The sequence below is a fragment of the Epinephelus moara genome, chromosome 2, assembly GCF_006386435.1.
Source record: "Epinephelus moara isolate mb chromosome 2, YSFRI_EMoa_1.0, whole genome shotgun sequence".
Classification (NCBI taxonomy): domain Eukaryota; kingdom Metazoa; phylum Chordata; class Actinopteri; order Perciformes; family Serranidae; genus Epinephelus; species Epinephelus moara.
Window position 1 is genome coordinate 9,183,488 of NC_065507.1, and position 19,253 is coordinate 9,202,740.

General features: G+C 43.4%; 1 protein-coding gene across 5 annotated transcripts in view; it reads right to left on the bottom strand.

Moving 5' to 3' along the window:
- Positions 1–19,253, bottom strand: part of git1 (G protein-coupled receptor kinase interacting ArfGAP 1) — a 34,876-nt gene that overhangs the window by 6,630 nt on the left and 8,993 nt on the right. Inside the window, exons 9-22 of one of the 5 annotated variants that reach the window (XM_050058686.1) lie at positions 18,749–18,775; positions 17,438–17,486; positions 16,879–16,951; positions 16,055–16,152; positions 14,509–14,620; positions 13,824–13,948; positions 12,547–12,699; positions 11,001–11,348; positions 8,628–8,708; positions 8,151–8,227; positions 7,801–7,833; positions 7,451–7,627; positions 7,059–7,122; positions 4,443–5,603 (exon numbers count right to left, since the gene is read on the bottom strand). In XM_050058686.1, coding sequence (XP_049914643.1) covers positions 5,388–5,603; positions 7,059–7,122; positions 7,451–7,627; positions 7,801–7,833; positions 8,151–8,227; positions 8,628–8,708; positions 11,001–11,348; positions 12,547–12,699; positions 13,824–13,948; positions 14,509–14,620; positions 16,055–16,152; positions 16,879–16,951; positions 17,438–17,486; positions 18,749–18,775 — 1,633 coding nt within the window. In that variant the 3' untranslated portion in view covers positions 4,443–5,387. Of the gene's footprint in view, positions 1–4,442; positions 5,604–7,058; positions 7,123–7,450; positions 7,628–7,800; positions 7,834–8,150; positions 8,228–8,627; positions 8,709–11,000; positions 11,349–12,546; positions 12,700–13,823; positions 13,949–14,508; positions 14,621–16,054; positions 16,153–16,878; positions 16,952–17,437; positions 17,487–18,748; positions 18,776–19,253 lie in introns of those variants that run through there. The other 4 variants (XM_050058720.1, XM_050058711.1, XM_050058695.1 and 1 more) reach the window with 4 other exon arrangements.

Sequence of the window (19,253 nt, forward strand, 5' to 3'; positions counted from 1 at the left end):
TTATTTGATGGACACAGATGTATTGGCTAATCTATCAGTCTAGCTCTAATCTTCAGAAAGAAGTATGAAATATACATTTTACAACCACATGCACTATAAAAATAAGAGCTCATTTGTTTAGAAAAGAAATGTAATATGGTTTATCACATGGATTTGAAATGCTATGATGGGTTATAGTGGTTGTAGTTGTAGTTAACTAAACACTTTCCCTGTGAGGTCATCAGTTGTTCTTTTCTGGAAATTGTTAATGGAAATAAACCAATGCACTAACAGTGGCTGAGTGTCTTCATTAGAACACTGAGGGCTCAGTCACCTCAACAAAGCAAAGTAATTACCTTTAATGGTGGCAATTAAAAAACTATTTTCACACAAGGGGGCTCTGCAAATTAAATTTTAAATAAGTACAATGTTTGTTTTATGAAGAAAAATTAGAAGTATTACAGAAAAGTCTGCAAGCATCCAATTTAAGCATTAGTGTAGGGTAAAAGGTATGGGATAATTAAAACCATTAATTCAGGTATCAGGTATAAAAATATGCAACAACTAAACGCAATACTTTAAGGTGTTATGCATCGTTTACCATTTAATGTCATCAGCATCATAGTAACATTTTTGCCTTTAACACAGAAATCTTTTGGCACTCATTCTTGACTGAAACCAAGATGGTAATTATGTTATATAGTGACTGGGAGTGGACGTTCCTACCAATATTCAAGTGTGCTCAAAAGCCTCATTTCCCCCGAGCAGTCCCGTACCGTACGCTTTTGTCTAGTTTTATTAGTAGACTGTAACTATAAAATGAAAGGATGTTATGCTGCCTCTTGAAGCAGCTGGAGGCTGAGAAAAAAATAACAATTCACTGGGCCGACTGCTAGTGACTTTTAAGGTGGAACATTAACTCGGAATGTTACTCAATATGAGTTGACAACGTGAATCAATCAGCACACCTTCATTTTCACTGTGACAACTTTGACCATCACTTTAGTTTTTATATGACATACACTTTTAGTAATGAGTGGATCTTCAAGCATTTTATATAAATGAATTTCGACCGGATTATGTGAACCGCATATATTCTAATCCTCACTTGGAGAAAAAAAAAACGTTTCGGAGCGTCATTCCTGTGGGTTACAGCAACACTAAACCCCTGAGCTTGCCTGAGAAAGACTGAATGCAGAAACCCGCTATTAAACATCCACTGGAGAGAGAGGCCTGGTATATTTTGTTATGAAAATGTTGGCGTGCAACCTCATTCTGTGGACATAAACGAGGTCCAGACTTCCATCTGTGTCAAACACTAGGGTCTAGGTACCGTGTCTAAAGGGTTACATTTGGTTCCAAAGGTGCCATACTGAAAGTGTCTGATGGAAACGGAGCTAAAATGACCCCCCACATAAACCTAACAAATTGACATTATTGTTACTTCTGGTTCTAGTATTATTCTTATGCAGTTCTGCATGTGGTTTGTCCATGTGGTGTTGCCGTCCCCCAGTAGAAGCCATTGCTTCACTGCTGTGGGTGGGTGGTTAGGGACCTCAACTCTCTGCTAGATTGGTCCCGTCCAGTGTTAACTCCATGGCCTTGACTGAGACTGTCCTGAACATTGCAGAGTTATAAGTTCACATTTGTCCCTGTAAGACTGAGCATCATACAGTATGAAGAAACGTGCAGACAGACCTGGGACAAGTCACTTGTTTTACTATTTTATTACAAATGTACAGCTTATGAGTTTCCATTACGATTGACCTTTTTAAGTCATTGTTTTCTCTACTTTATACAGTTTTTAACGTCTTCTGTTAAAAGATAACTCTCCCGTCACCCATCTCCCAAAGTGTAGAGCTGTGAAGAAACACAGGGACAGCAACAGTACAGGCCACAGTGCACTGCCAATGGCTGAGTATCAGAAGTGTGTGTGTGTGTGTATAATTCACCGGCTGCAGATTTAATGTTTGTACTTTGTAGAAGGCTTGGTCCAACTGATAAGTTGAGGGTGTGTGTTTGATGTTGAAGAGTATGTGCTAAATCTTGGACATGATGGAGGCGTAGAAAGTGTGTTGGGCATGAACTGACGGAAGCATTTAACATTCATACTAGAGGCACCCTACGTAGTGTCGTCTAACTTGGGGAAGGCCGTGTGCATTTAAGACCCTCCTCCCGACAATTTGAGATGACTGTAGTGCTAAGCCGAAGTGCGCTTCAGACCTTTCCTATTGCCCCATCCCGAATCAAACCCTGCATCCTGCACCTAATGTACTTGAACTAAGACCTTTGGGAGAGTGCAGTACATAATGTAGATCCTACTTCACCCAGTCGATGTTTGAAAATAGTGCAACTCAGACCACACTGCCGAGTAATCGCCTACATCAAACTGTTCTTGCTCTTCACTTCCTGCCGATTCCAGTAGGATCGCTAATATGTACAATATAACTACATAAGGGGACAATAATACCACAGCATAACCGTAGTCACAAGACTTAAAACATCTACAAGTACATTGGTGCCAAGACTGAAGAGCTGAATGACGATTTGGTGCCCACAGCCTGAAGCCCACTTGGGCCAACAAATAGACATAAATATCTCGCAGACATAACCCTAACATATAGCTTAATATAAAATATAGCATGAAAATATATGTTCATATATATGGCTCTAGTCTAAAACTTGGGCGATCATGATTTGAGGGGACGAGCTTTTCGGCTGGCCCCTCCGTGCGTGTGTATGGGAAGTATTTGTGTTGTTTCAGCAGTCAGTACGACGTCACTGTAACTCAGTCAAACAGGAGATGATGAAAACATCCAAAGGCATCCGATATCAAACAATGATACATTTCATGAGTCTTCTGGACATGATTCATTTTGACAGGGAACAGAACAAACAATCCATCCTCCCCTACGGAGACGTGTGTGCAACTGTATAAGAGGGGCGTGTGTGAAAAACGAACATGAATGAACTGGACAGAGAAGTGCTGAAGGTGGTGTAGCGTCAGTCTCTCAAAGTGTTTGGGGCTAATCAAGGTCTGATTGCTTCTTGCTAAAAGGCAGCAATACGAGAGAGAAATTGAGATGCAACTGCTGTTCAGAGGATGAGGTCAACATTTCAGGCAAGTAAATTTAATGTGCAGAGGCCTTCGGAGTATGATTATAGATTATACCAATGCAAGAACAACCAGCCATTAAAGCCACAAACACTTTGAGCGACAACCATTGGAGAAGGGTTAGAGGTGAATCTAAACCAGAAGAGGACGGTCCTCCTGGCAGCTAGGGACAACTTTTAGATCCCATCTGCATCCTTTGTTACAGATATGACCGTATTTGTTCGGCACAGTACAACAAGCTTCAAACCTACAGTAGGCTAAGTGCGCTCTCTTTTTGAAAAAGCAAAAAAAAAAAAAAAAAACATCTTTGTTCCCAATGCTGCCTCCCATCAGAGACAGTGAGCTAGAAGTGACAACTTCTGTGGCCCAGATCAGCAGGCCGTGACGAACGTGGGCTTGATTGTGCTTGCCAGACAGTCTAAAAAAGTGAATGTAACACATGGCAAACTACATCAAGCACACTTGAGGTGGTTAAATCCATTTCAAATGAGCGTGTTTCCTCAAATGAAATTATGCTCTCATCATATTTACTTTCCAGGTTGCAAGATCTGGTGCTTTCCACAGGACTACTTAAAGCTTAACTGCAACATACCTGTTTGTGTATCAACTTAATGTGACTGAACATTTGTTAACCATGCATGCAAATAATGATAACCCAGGAGCACACCCGCCATTTACATAACATACTGCTTCAAAGCAAGACCGGAGAGGGTTAATCCTCATACACAAACTGGACCAAATGATTTTATTATCCTGCTTGGCACCGCAAAAATGAATATAAGATTGATTCTGAGATGATTCCACTGGCTCTGTTAAATGAGGCAAATTGTAAGATAAATCAAGCCCCCAAAAAGACAGCTGAGGATACATGAAAAGAGCATTTTGATCCAGGTCCTGTCGTATACGCCAAGGGGCTTTCGGTCTGACGGAAAATCTAAACCAAAAACAATTTACCCCTCTCCCCTTTGGCAACTATTCAACCCCTTGGCCACAGGACACATTACAACATGAAAAAAACCTCAACTGTCACCCAGAAAAAAAGAGCGCTTGAGAAATGTCGAGGACCATTTCACAGGTTTTTTCTTTTACATGTGTGTGCACGGTACGTAAATCCCAGTTGAGCACATACTCCCACCTGTCTCCCTATTCCACTAAATGAGAATCATATTTGAGACAATAAAATAAACATACATAAACAGTTAAATCAAGATGACAGTCAGTAAAAATATCAATACAAAAAAAAAAACAATAGGCATGATAAACAACAATTATTCCAGTGTAAGTGTTTTGTTTGTGTAAGTCAGTAATTTTTGTCCTCAGACATGCAGACCAAACCAATCTGCATATCAAAAAAAAAAAAAAAAAATGAAAAAAAAAAAAAAAAAAAGAAGAGAGGAGAGAAATTAAAACATGCCAGATCATGCTGTGTACCACTGACAACAGGGGGTGACAGGTCGGAGAAAAGCTGAAGCCCCCTGCACAAGCTAACCCAGGAGGAAGCATCTGAGAGCCTGGGTGGGGTGTAGAGTGGGGGTGGAGCTGGATGGGTCCCAGTGGGTCCTTCTCTGCACCACAAGCGCATCCTGTCTGGGACGGGATCGGAGGCAGAGGGGCTTCGTGTAGGTCGGAGAGAGAGAGAGAGAGAGGGGCAGAGAGGAAAGGAGAGGAGAAACGCCCTGACTCCTCACAGGACGGAGGGACGGAGATGGTGGTGGAGCTTGTCATTGGTTGATCTTCCCTCTCTTGCAGCATACACTTCCTCCCTCCCTCCCTAGTTCAGGTAAACAGGGAGAGGGAGGGATGACGAGTGACAGGTGAGAATAAATAAAGCGGTAACATCCCAGAATCCAGTTCGCTGTACATCGCCACCATTGTGTTTCACATATGCTTATCACAGTTAAGCGGTTTATTATACACATCTGATTCCAACAGTTTATTAAGGTTGCAGCAGGCTGTAGTTCCCATGTTATATCCTTCCACTCGTCCTTCCCTACTTTCACTTCCATGTTTGTGGAATTTCTCCTTTTACGGTCCTCTGTAGTGTTTCTACTAAACAATCAGTTCTCTTTGCGTTCATCTGATTTCTCTTCCATGCATATTCCAAACCCTTCCTTTCCTCATCACGCCCATCATTCTCCCGATCACTCCCCCTCCCTCGTCCTCCAATCTACAGTGATCATATTTTCCCTCTTCCTTCCTCTCTTGGAAGCCCCTCCCATCCCTCGTAGCCCACCCATGCATTGATCCGTTCTCTCTCCCTCTTCCCTCTCCGTCAATCCATGCACTTGCTGGGTCACTGTTTTTTCTCACGAGTGGTGATAGTGACCAGTTGCTTGGCGGCCTTGGCAATGTCATAGGCGCACTGGATGACCTGCTGAGTGAGGAGCTGGTAGTCCACTGCGGGGCCCCCTGGCTCCGAGGGTGCCGCCTTACGGCACTCAACCTGCAACCGCGAGGCACTGGAAGCCAACAGGCGGAGAGAGCAGTGGACTGCGTCCAACGCTGGGCGCTACAGAGAAATGAAGGGGATCAAAACTCAATTCTCGTGGTGTAAACAGAACAAGGCAGGTAAAGAGAGCAACACCCAGACAGAGAAAGAGAAGCTTTGTCTCCATCAAGTGGTCCACTTCAGTTCAGTTCATTACACATTAGAACAGCATAGTCCCGTTTCCACCAAACACTTTCGGTATGATACCTTTGGAACCAAAAGTAACCTTTCAGACATGGTACCTAGACCCAGGTCCGCTTAGCGTTTCCACCTCAAACAGTACTCTTTCATGTGGGCGGAGTTGTTGTCACTCACTGCTCCGTCCAGCACTCACTCTATTTTTCTCTTTTATCAGTCCACACCTTGTTAATCGTCCACTAACAGGGTTGCATGCCGACATTTTCAAAACAAAACAGGCTGGAGTGAGAGAGTGGAGCGGGTTTCTGCATTCAGTCCTTTGCAGGCAAGCACAGGGGGTTAGTGATGCTGTAGTTCACAGGAATGACACTCCGCCACGCTTATTTTTTCTGAGTGGGGATTAGAATATATGCAGTTCACATAACCCGGTTGAAATTAATATATGTTTTTAAACGCTTGAAAATCCACTCATTACTAAAAGTGTATGTCATATAAAAACTAATGGAATGGTCAAAGTTGTCATATTGAAATTTAAGGTGTGCTGATGGAGTAACGTAACAAGTAAATGCTCCACCTTGTTGCCGGCTGTCGGCCCAGTGAATTAAGTTACTTTTTCTCCAACTCCAGCTGCTGCAAGAGGCAGCAAAACATCCTTGCATTTTATACTTACAGTCTACTAATATGTGTAAAACTCTCCACAGTATGAACAGTGTTTACATGAAGCCTCAAAACCAGCAACAACTCAGCCCTGAGCAGAGTGACGTCTTCTATTAACCAATCAACGGACTGCAGTGTTCACAGCTCCACCTTTTAGTACCAGATCTGTGTGCTCGGTACCCCAACAGAGGGGGGACCAAAAATGGGGACGGTATGAAACAGTTCTATTGGTATCATTCACAACTTTTCACAGTGGAAACGGGAAAAAAGCGTACTGAACTGAACTGTGCCGTACCGTACTGCTCGGTGGAAACAGGGCTTAGGATGATCGGTCAATAGAGAATTGTCACTCTTGCTCGAGGACTCAATGCACAAACCCACAATTGTTAAATATCCCATCGATTGTGACAGAGACCCTAAACACTCCAGACTGTTCTCTATATTGAAAATGTTGGCTGCAACCTTGTTTTGTCGATGATCAACAAGGTGCAGACCTTTTTTCTACACTGTCAGTGACGAGAAAATACAGCAAGAGCAGGATGGAGCTGTGTGTAACAACCACACTTACATTTAAGAGTACTGTCTGCAGTCGAAATGCAAAACAAATAAGGTAACTACACCGAAAGTTTTTGGTGGAAAGGGGTCAAAGAGAGAAATGAAATGCAAGTACTCGGAACTTACTTTGGGGAAGAGTGAGGCCATCTCAGTGACAGCAGAGTGGATCTTCTCAGAACATGGAACAAAGCTGAAAAGGGAGAGAATTTTTATTTTATTTTATTAGTAGCTTATGAGATAATTGAGGCAACAAGGTTGTCTAAGAGATGCTTTGGGCTAACTTTGAAACAGCAGCCTGGCCTGACATTAACGACTACATTCACATGGCGCAACTGTTGAAAACTGTTTATAAATTTAACAGAATTTCTGAAAAGGTGCTTCCAGCACTAGATGTTCCTGTGACTTCTCAATGTGTTGTCCAATCAAGAGGATCACTTGTCAGCAAGGGTTTAATTAGTGTTTATTCTGAGACAAACAATTTTCAATGTCACTTCAATCCACATCTGTCTCACACCTACCTGTCGTGTTTGAACTCCTGAGCAGCCCTGAGCAGCTCCTGGATGTTCTTGGTCACCTGCTCAGTCTTCAGTATGACATCCTCTGTGCAGGGCAGGGTGGGGTCCGGCTCCCCCGCCTCCCCACCTCCTCCCTCCTCAGACTCCCCGCGACCTTCCTCCTCACTGCTGCGGCCCATACTGACAAGAGAAACACATTAAATACACTTTAATTAACACCCTGGACTAAGCTAGAGATCTGAAAGCCACAGAGGGCATTAATGAGCTTTAGCATCTCAACACTGTAACAAAACAACATTTAAAGAGACTGCTTATTTATTTCTCATTAAAAACTGTTAGTAAAGATCATTAACCTCCGTGTCAGTCTGTGGCCCAAATTTACAGCTCTGCATAGAGAGAAAACACAAAAACGCAGCAGAGGGAGCTACGTCAAACATCCATTTTGAGAGCAAATTGTAAAGTTAAAAAATTACGACACATTTATATAACACAGATAATCCCATTAGCAAATAGTTGAAGGGCTTTATATGACTAATGATCTCATTTATATCCCATGACAACTTTTAACTTTCATGCCAGAACTTTTGGGTGCACATCTGACTTCAGAATAAAATTATTAAATGTGAAAAATAACACAGGGAATACTTGCTACAGGTTAAAACACACTCATCCTTGTGTTTAAGTGACTTGCAGTGTGTCTGACCTTAGCGAGAGGTCGTATGTTTGTGTGTTGTCATAGTCGCTGTCAGTGCCACTGCCATGCTTCTCTGGTTTGGGGACCTGGGGAGGGAAACAGAGCAAGGACAGGCTCCATCAGTGCAATTATCACCCACCTCTCCAAAACTCCCGAGCTTCACAGACACCTCCGCCCACAAAGTTCAAGCATTTGTTCCCAGTGAATGTGATGATTTCAACAAGAAGTCCGCTAAATTGTGTAGATTTTAAAAGCTGTTTCAAATCATCAGTTCGTTTCTTTTGAATAAAGATTAATTGTAGTTGCTTCTCTGAAAATGCAAGTTATTTGGGATGTTAACATGTGAAGCCCAAGTTCGTTGAAGACAATTTTTCCATAATAAAATGCAGAAGCTCTTGCAGTGTCTGCAGGAGACTGATTTTGACATAACAAGGTAACACAAGGTAAATCACTCTAGAATAAAAACTGTCAACTATAAGAATGTACCATGTATCTGCCCATCTCTGTAGATCCAGACAGATGCTGGCCTCCATACGGTGCTGGACCCCCTGAGCCACCCTTCCGTACCTGTGGGAAGAGGGGAAAACAAGGATGGGGAGAGGAAGAGAGACATGGCGGGACAAAGACAAGAGGGGAAAGAGAGATGTGTGGACAAAGAGATGGAGAGGGGGAATGAACGATTAGCGGACAGATGGATGAAGAAATAGGAAAAAAAGAGTGTGGGGACAGAGAGAGGAGATGTTTTTATAAACAGCAGAAAAACAAGATGAATGAGCCAGTGAGAGCAGCGGCAGATCAACTCGGCAGCTCACCCATCATCCCATCAAGACTACATGCCTCTAAAGTTATCTAACACTGACGTACAAAGAACACTGTCGACTAAACTAACTGGTGATGAAGAGCTACACATCACACAGAGCATCTATGAAGGAACTTCACACATATTTTACACTAATGTTGATCTCAATTATTAGAATGCATAGTAAGCAGAAGTGGTGCAAAGCTGCATGTGAGAGAATCCTACATTTTGATGAAATGGCAAACAATGCAATGACAGACAGAATGCTTACATCCAGAGGATGCACGGCTGCACTGCAGTGAGCGAGGGACAGACAGGTGAAGAGACAGACAGACAGAAAGAAAACAGACAAACAGGTAAATTTGTGTACGGAGATGGTGAATTGGACACGACTTGGTGGAGGTTTCCATGGAGAGGTTGACAGTAGTGGTGGGTGGTTGTGTGTCTGCATACTGTAGCTTCATAGTTGTTGCTGTAGACTAAATGCTGCTGAATGCTGTAACTGGTCACCTACAGCCCTTTTCCACACACGTGCTGGCTTTGCTTGAAACAGTTTGACTCGGCACATCAGCACAGCGTGGCAGGGACCTCCATACAGCAGGGCATACAACACATTTGTCTCAAGTCGATGACATTTTAAAGCAGCGCCCTCTTTAGTGCTGTTTACTATTGCACTGTGCAAAGGTTGCTGGTGGCCAGCTACTCATCATCATGGATTTCAGGCTGTTATGGTTTTGCATCTACTGCTTATTGCTTGAATAACAGAAGGGATGACACTGAATTATACCTGAGTGATTACAAAGCCTATCACTGGAACTCTCTTGAAAGCAGCTGGCCACTTAGACCCAACTCTGGAGATGGTCCATCTCAGATGTGACTCGGCATGTTTAAACTGGTTATTAAACATGAATCATTGCAGCATGGTTTGACTTGGTGCGGCCAAAAGTGCAGATGGAAAAGCCCTACTAGTTGCCATATTATCCTCCTTATAGAAAAAAAAGACTGTTCACAGACCAATAGGGCTTTTTCATTGGATCTTTTGGTCATGCTGGGTCAAACCATGCTGCACTGATTTGTGTTTTCATCACCAATTTAAATGTTGTGCAGAGTTGCACCTGAGATGAAGCATCTCTGGGTCAGAGCGCAACCGACCACCTCCAAGCAGGTTGCAGTGACGTCAGATCGGCTTCATCATCATTGAGGGAAGATTCAGCATCGACATTCGCCGACAATTCAGTGACGTGTTTAAATAGCCCCTGCTGCTTTCGCCATCTGAGACTCTGTCTTTTAAGCAATAAGCGGCAAATGCCAAGAAAATTCTAAACAACAGCCTGAAAATCCATGATGATAAGTAACTGGCTACCAATAACTGTTACACTGTGCAATAGTAAAAGAGGGCACTGCTTTTAAACATCAGCGACTCAAGACAGTTAAAGACACACCTTCAAACTCGTAGCCCTGTTGTTGTGTTGTCTGTGCTGGGCTGATGTGCTGGGTGAAACAGAGTCAAGCCAAGCCAGCACACTTGCATGGACACGTGTAAAGGCTAAAAAAACTGCTCTCTCCTTTGTGTGCGTGTGAATGCACTTGCGTATGTGTGACATCAAACTCCTACATTAAGCAGCTGTCCAGAAGCAGGAGAGCTATCTGGGAGGTCAAAAAGGGTTGAAAATGTGAAGGTTAAAGGGTGCACAGCAGGCTCGAGAGCGGAGAAATCAGAGGCGTCACCAGGCAACCAAACAGACAACACAATCCCTACTTTTCATCTTTCTCCTTAACGTCACACTTATGCACTTCCCCTTTGTGGTGCTAAAAATCATAGGTTAAGGAGCAATTGTTTTTAAACAAATGAGTGTTACACTTAAACATTTAAATGGGGTCATGCACAACTGGACCTTTGAAAGAGAAGGATTGGGGGCTGAGATGCAGGGAGAGATAAAGCTGAAGGGAAACGGAGAGATCAGGATTGGACTATCACCCATCAATCAGGCCAAAGAGAGGCAATCAGGGCCACAAAAGGCAGGTGGGAAGTAGAAGGGGCCGGGGGAGTTCTAACTTACGCTGGGTGTGTTGAGGGGCTGCAGGCGGGCTGCCAGGGAGTCCAGGGCTGGGGGACCATGGGCCGTAGGGCCTGGGGCTGCCCCTGGCTCGTACATTGAGAAGGCCTGGCGGTCCCTTCGATGGGGATGGGAGTGGGGGGCGACTGAGGAGGGCACCGACAGCCCCGGGGGGTCCGCTCCTGGCCCAAACCCACCCAGACCCCCTCCGCTTATTCCTCTCATCCCACCCCCTTGCCAGTGGCCTCCTCCGCCTCCTCCTCCACCAGGCCCCCCTACCCCATGGCCAGCTGCCCCCCCAGCCTGCTGGCCCCCCCGCATCGCACTGTTCTCTGTCTGCATCCGCGTGATCTACAGGAGAGGAGGAAGGGAGCAAGGAGGGATGAGAGGATGGAGGGAGGGATGGAGGGAGGGACACGGGGAGGTTGAAGGGAAGGGAGGGGGGGTCAACTGAATGGTCAAAGACAAGCATCCACAATCACAGGTACAGTAAAAGGCTCACACAAGCTCATACATATTAACTCATATCAGTACTGGGGAGGGAGGGAAGACATTTCAATAGGTTACATGTCGAGGCAGGGATTAGGTCTCGGGAATGGGGTGGAAGGAAACATACCTGTATATATGCATAGATTGTTTTCAGGGGTCAATGAGGGGAAATGAGGGCTGACCTGCACTGAGGCACTGTTGACTACCAACTGTTCTGACCGCAGTATTTGTTATCTGCAGTGTGTGCGCATGTAAATGTTTGCTTGTACAGTGCATGTTTGCCTCAACGCTTAACTGAATCCTCAATCAAGTTACAAAAATAAACACATGAATGAATCATGGGTCACATAATCTGACACTGTGGCAGCCACTGATGAACACAATGAGCTAATGATGATGACTCACAGTAAACGAAATGAAGCGACAGTGAACCACAAATGAACGTTATTACGCGAGAGCTGTCTAAACTACAAATGACAACTATGATGACGAGCATTTGTAGCACCCTCCAATGACGTCTGCTCTCGTTATTAAATAACACTGAAAAGCTGTAACCGAATATATCTTCGACAGATAACAGTGTAGGGAAAATGACACCCTGTCAGGAAAAATACATCAGCTTGCAAAGATATTAAAATATTCACTTGTCTCTCCATCATCCTGCCCTCCTTCTGTCTGAATCAATTGTTGCTTCTCATTTTGCCAACCTGTCTTTGTCACTCTGCCTTGTGTGTTCTTCAATACCTCCCCTTCGTCAGGCGTCATCCTCTATCTGATTTTATAATCCGACTTCTCCACTAGGTTATCTCAACCTTTCTACGACACAATTCATGCTGACCTTTCTAGCTTCATCCCATCTCTCTTCCCTGCCCCCTGTTGCTCTCTATTACTATTATACGAGATAAAAACTAAATAAATAAATAAATGACATATAAGCTTAACTCCCACTTTCTGCTCTCTCTCCTGCTCTGTGCTTCTCATCTGCAGGGGCTGACCCTCTGACCTTTTATGTCTAATTCGCCTCTGCCTATCCTTTCACCCCCCCTCCATACGGCCCTACCTCCTTCTGAAGCCGCCGGAGCTCCTCGCTCAGGTTGTTGTTAACCTTCATCAGCTGCTGCACCTTGGCTTCTGAGGAGGCCAGAGCCTTCTTCACCTCCAGGTACTCCTGCAGGGTGATGGGGCCATCTGACAAATCTGATGAGTCCATACTCTGCATTGACAGGACATATAGGCAGGCGGACAGACAGGTAGAAAGAAAGACAGAAACACAGACAGGTGGACAGAGAGGCACAAACAAAGTGAGGAAACTAACATTGTGAGACTTGTGAAGGCTTTAAACCCAGTGTGGAACACCTTATTTCTCTATACAGTGTGTAATGTCTGCCGTTTTTATGCAGAGATAATATGGGGATGTGTGAATTAGTGCCTATTGAGTTGGACAAAACAGAGCTGACAACTGTGTGAAGGGAAGAGCGTTGGCCTGCAGCCTGAAGGCCAGTACTACAGCTGATCACACACACATGTAGACAGTAGAGCCTCAGTTCTTGTTCTCAATGCACCATCTGCCCCCTACTTCCTGTGGCCCTGAAGCATGCTCAAACACGTTTCTATACCACTCCCTAAAAGCAAACCATGTAGTATGTCTTTCATTGACAATTCTTCTACCTCCTGTCCAATCCACTTCTATTTTACTCTTACGGCTCCACGTAGTTCTGTAGATAACGCCACACAATGCAATTTGATACGAGCACAACATTATAATGGATGCACATATTTCTGGAGTGGCTATGGGAGTGGAACCTCTGACTTGTAGTTTGCTGAGTTCTGCCCAATGAGCTAAACAAGTCCACGGGAAAAAGGAGATAGTTACTGGGTTAGCTGTTGTTTACTTTGTCATTTTCACCACTCCCACTCTGTACCATTTTCCCTCTCTTTTGCTCTCACTCAATCTCCTCTTCTCTTCTTTCTCACTACACACACTCTCTCACTCACTGTATGAACAATGCCTCTCTGACAAGGACCGAGAATAGCTGATGATGTCACTCAGGAGCTATGTGGCAGCCCTGACTGTGACCACTCCCCGCAAAGCATGCTGGGACAAGCAGTCATAAAGAGGAAACCATAGAAGAGATTTGCGAGCTGATGCAATTACTTTTCTAATAGTTTATGCGAGGGGACGAGTGTTGTGTAAAATTTAAAAGTCATTAGTGCGTCAGCCTGTGCAGATGTGTGTATTAGTAGATTTTACCTTGAATACAGTGTTGGGGTAAGTGAGCATGTGGCAAGATGCACATTGGTTTTTCAGATTAAGTAGTGTGTGTTAAAGTACTATACCTTTGCACGGTTGCTGCGTTGTGTGTTGTTATTGTTCTGGGTGGTAAGCTCGCTGTCTGTGTCTTCATCGGAAGCTACGCTGTCGTAGTCATGCTGGTCATCATCTATGCCCAAATCCAATTGATCTGACAAAGGAAAAAATGTGCTTATTTATTACATTTGTCACATAAACAGTTTATCAACCCTCCTTTATCTTTCCATCTCTGCAGAGATAAAAAAGACTGCAGAATGATATTTGTGACTCGATTAAGTTATAACACCTTGTCAGGGTTCCTGCACCTTCTTTAATATCAAAATCAAGGATTCATTGAATTCCCAGGCCCAATTCCCTCAAATTCAAAGACCCAACAGGCATAGTTTTAGACACAGATCAAACACTGAGAATTCCTAGTAGGTTTTAAAATAACTCACAGACAACAACTAAAAAGAGAGAGGCTTAAATGTGTGCTCACTTCTCAGTTGTGCTGTGTTACAGTGATAAAGGCAATATCAAGACAACTTCAATTTCTATTCCTGCACAAAATACATAAAACACTTTCAATGACCCATGTCTATTTATGTTTATTTTCAAAGACTTTCAAGGCTTTTTTCTTTCTTGCTTTTTTTCCTCCCCATTCTTAAAAAGCTATATAATTGCCTTCCGCTCTCCGTCCTAATTTTCGGTCACTTCCTCCCAGTGTCTCACCAGTAGGACTGCTGAGCCCTTTCCCCTGCTGTCTCCTTTTGGCGTCACTCAGGATGTCGATGATAAGCGTGGCAAACTCCCGAGCGTTGAAACGAGCCAGCTTCTGACGGCCCTGAAAAAGAAACGAGTCCGAAATTAAAGCTTTGGTTAATATATGCATTCATGTGCACACACTGGCATGGCTGTCTGAAAATGACTGTACGGTTCTTACGGGGAGAGTTCAGATTTTTAAGTGGGGTTGTGTGAGGTACTCATCCATGGTCAGTGTATTAAATTAAGTGGATGTCAAGCAGTCAATATCAGTTTAAGTTCAAGCTCTATTGAGTTTAAGTTTAAGCTATATTGAGAGTATTTCCACTGCTTTACCTTTCCCTCATACAGCGATTTCCAATGAGGAACTGAAGTTGTTGGATCACTCTCGTAAAAGCCAGACTCCACTGAAAAGTGTGTTGTTCGGTGTGACTTTTTTTTTAGGTGGCTAAAATATGTTTAATTGCTGATCCCATCCACAGCAGTACATATTTTAGCTTACATGTCAGACTCCTGCCTGCTTCTTCAAACTAGGGGTGTACCGACCAGCATCTTCTATAGGTAATACATAAACTATGAATAAGCACCTCTTACAAACCACTTAAAAAATCTGAACTATCCCTTTAAAGTTATATCATCAGTTGTATGGAATACAGATACAATCCAGCCCACAGTCAGTGGTTCACAGTCTGTGTGACTACTGTGGTCAACGACCATGTGCTGTGGAAAAACTCAGTCATACTTAACACTCACAACACACACGCACACACACACCATCACAAGTGTGCTCACACATACACAAACATGAGGAAAGAAACATAAACCGTGCAATTACACTAGTATGCTGGCATACTGGAAACTAAAAAGGTCAATTTTCATCGAAGTGCTAAATTAGAAGCATTACACAATGCTATTCATAACGCACTTTTTTTTGAAGACAAAAGAAGGAGAAAAGTTCAACTCTAAATGTGTCTGAGTGTGTTTTTCTTCTGTTTCCCACCATAAATAGACAGCAGTTACTGACCACAGTGAACTGCCCAGTCAGTGCAGAGCAAACGTGGCGATGCCCCTGCTTTTTTCTGTGTGTGTATATACCCGTGTTAAAAGTCAATGTTTACACTAATGAGCCACACAGATGAGGAGAAACTATGTGAGAGGACATATGGGATTTCTCTCTCACACACAGAGAGCGCAAGCCAGGGGAAGAGAGGGGGAGAGAGAAACACAGATGGATTACATCTTTCCTCCTCTTTCACAGCTGAAGAACATCCCTTGTCAATTTCACACTCATTCTCGGCTTCTCACCAAAACACATACACTGTCTACTGTCTGAGATATCACAATGTGCTATAATCCTCTCTCTTTGGTTTCTTCTTTTTCTCAGTTTCGTAATTGTCTACAGGTAAAAACTATCCTCAATTTCATTATGCATTCATTTGTATCAGCTAATACAAGTGTATATGAGTGTATGCATGCTACCTGAACTGTAGGTTTGTGCATGAATGAGTGTGTTTACCTGGTTACGTGTGGCAGAGTACTCAGGATTGACTGGTAGGAAGGGCACTGCGCTGCGTTCTGTGACCAGAGTGCTGTGGTTCTGGGTTGTAAGCCACACTGGAGACACAAACATTAAGCAAAAAATAAGTCTGTGTGTGAGTGTGTGTGTATGCGTGTGTGTAATATGGAACATGGGCAGCCAAACACGCAGTCCATCCACCCACACATGCAGAGAGACATAACCAAAGCACAGTAAAAATCATACAGTAGATCCTAAAACTGAAATTCAGCCCCTATAATCCACTGCTGTGCTTTGAGCCCTCCCCTTTTTGTGGCTGAGTGTGTGTGTGTGTGTGAAGCTGTGTGTGTCTCTTTGTGTGTGTGTGTGTGTGTCTCTGTATCCTTGCCACTTACCTGCGGTGCTTCTGTCAGAAAGCACAATTTGACTGCTACTGCTGCTGAAGGAAAGGGAGAGAAGAAACGGGAAAAAAAAGAGGAGACGGAGCGAGAAAGCCGAGGAGGAGGAGAGAGACTCAAGAATTTCTGAGGCACTTCCTCACTTCGTCTCTCCTCCTCCCGTACTCACTCACTCCATTTGGCTTTCCTCTTCAACAGTCATTTTCCCTTTCTCCTCACTCCGTTCTTCAGATTCACTCTCTGTTCTCTCAACACCTCATTTTCTCTCCTTTTCTTCTCAAAGTTCATGTCAGTGATGTCTTGTGGGAGTGTTTTTTTTTTTATTATTTCTTTCAACATCTCAGTTCCATATAAGGAAAAAGTCAAAGCACAAGACTGATGTGTCTATCTCATAGACGACAAAAGGAAAGAGGAGAAAAGGCTCACCTGCATCGTTTTCTCTGCGATCTACCTCGTCATAGACATCCATCGCTAACTCCTCAAAGAGCCGATTGTTGAGCTGCCGTACAGACAAACAAATTGACCCCGGATATATCAACAGGTGTGTATTGTAGAAAATGAAAGAGAGCAGAATACAGACATTAAAACAACCTAATCCACAGTCATATGGGCTGAAAAGATTTTCTTGACATGCCGTCTCATTTTCATTTTTCCTAACACTTCTGTGTCATAGTTTGTGACTTAAGTCCTTTTAATGTTGATAACTAACCATCAGCTGTCAGTTTTTGGATTTGTATCATTCTGTGGGGCTGAACAGATGGTCCTGGAGAGGACAAACACTATTTTGGCAACAAGCAGAAAATCTGTCTGTTATACCGACCAACTTTTTTGCCCATTTTTTTTACCAAGTACTTTTTAAATTACTTTCAAAGACACAAGAAAACTGGCTAAATCTATTGTGTGAAGACTACAACTTTGACTGAGGCAAGTCTTACCACTGCCTTTACAACTGTAATGTGAATGAACAAGCCAATGTACAACTCACCGCTTGGAGCTTCTTCTTGGCAGCCTTGGCCAATTCTGAGAGGTCCAGACTAAAAAACACAGAGGACAACAGTCATCCAGGCACCACAAAGATACAGTGGAATATAGAGACAGAGGCAAAGGGAGGGGGGAAGTAGACGTGGATATGGAGAGAGGAGCAAGAGGTGAGGAGGTGGGAAGGGTGTTTGGCTAAAGAGAGGGGGGACAGGGAGATAGAGGGCATTAAAGGTGGGATGCATCGGGTGTCAGATTGAAAGGGGTTGATGTAATAGTGATGACCATCAGAGCCAAGTCAACCTGAGAGCAACTCTCTGTACAGTCAACAGACTTTATTGTAAAGACCAACGACATGACAGCTGCCCAGAAGTGAAGCCAAAATATCTTGATTGCCCCCTGGTGGCTGGCTGCAGTATAGGTCATAAACACCGCCCCCTTATGTTAGTGGATGGGACATGAGCTAAAAGATCAAAGAACACATGAAATAAACTCTTCCGTAAGATGGTTTCTGTCATTTCAGGAAGTTCTTATCACGCTGATGTATGTTCAAGTGTTTATTTTTCTGTGGTAATCGGTGTGCTTGCAATCAATGGTGTTGCTCATGATTGCTTGCATGGCAGGAATTCAATACTGTAGAGATTACAACTGCAACAACTCTGGCTCCAAATGACGTCACAAACGCAAGATGGCAGCAGCCGTATACGGGATATTTTGGCTTCATTTTTGTACAGTGGAAGAAAATACAGACGCATCGTCCATCTCTATATAGTCATTGGTAAAGTGACAGGGTGTGTCTGATTTTTCAAGCTACAGCTAGACAGCTAAAACCTGTTTCTGTAGATAAAGTCTCAAATATGTTAGACATGATTAAGTTTTATTACACAGATATAAACATGTCAAAAGTCTCCCTGCATATCCTGAAATTTTATTTTAGGTAGACGTAAGCTACTTGAGAAAAAGCTCTCTTTTTTTTGTGGCCAGGGTTGTTCACTAATTATATATGCACATGTGCAATGTGAATATATGGTTATGATTGGTGTGGTCATTCTCCTGAGCACCAGGAAGTCCTCTGGCCCTCTATTTCCTTACAGCTTCAAGTCATCTAGATTTGTTTTCATCAGAAAAGCTGTGCAAGTCCATTTTCTAGTGACGACCGATTAAGGCCTACCAATCTTCCCACTGTGAAACTGCTGCAGACGAGATAGGCCTATTGTGGTATACAACAGGGAAATCTACAAAAGATGGGGTAGCAGACAGAGGGGACTGACATAAAGGAAGAGACTCTGGAAAAAAGGAACAAGGAAAGTAAAGATACCTCTGTGTCGGGCACTTAGGACGAGCTCTGGCTCCACCAAGCGCAGCGAAATGGAGAGAACAGAAGACGAGTGAGAAAAAGGAAGAAACAGACAGAAAGAGGGGTAGAGAAGCCACATCAAAACAGCTTTAATTGTTATTATCAAGAGGAACCATTCACCAGAACAGAACAGATGCAAGTGGAGTTAGATAGCAGCCCAGAAGTAAGACCCACTTCAGTAACAAACCGATATTGAGGTGCACTTAGTTTAGCAGCCTGACGTGTACATTTGGGAGTGTCTTTTCAAGCTACTTCTGACTCAGCTCAGCTGAGAAAACCCAGCACCCATCAAATATTTGAAAGAAGCTGAGCCAAGTGCTACTGAGCTTGATTTATCATAACCTGACTCTGCACTTCTGTACCTCTCAAATCAAACCTGCAGTTTAGGATTAATAAACTAAGCAGAGCTCAACGATCTAAACAAATGCAGACACCTGTAATAATTAATCCTTAGATTACTATTTAA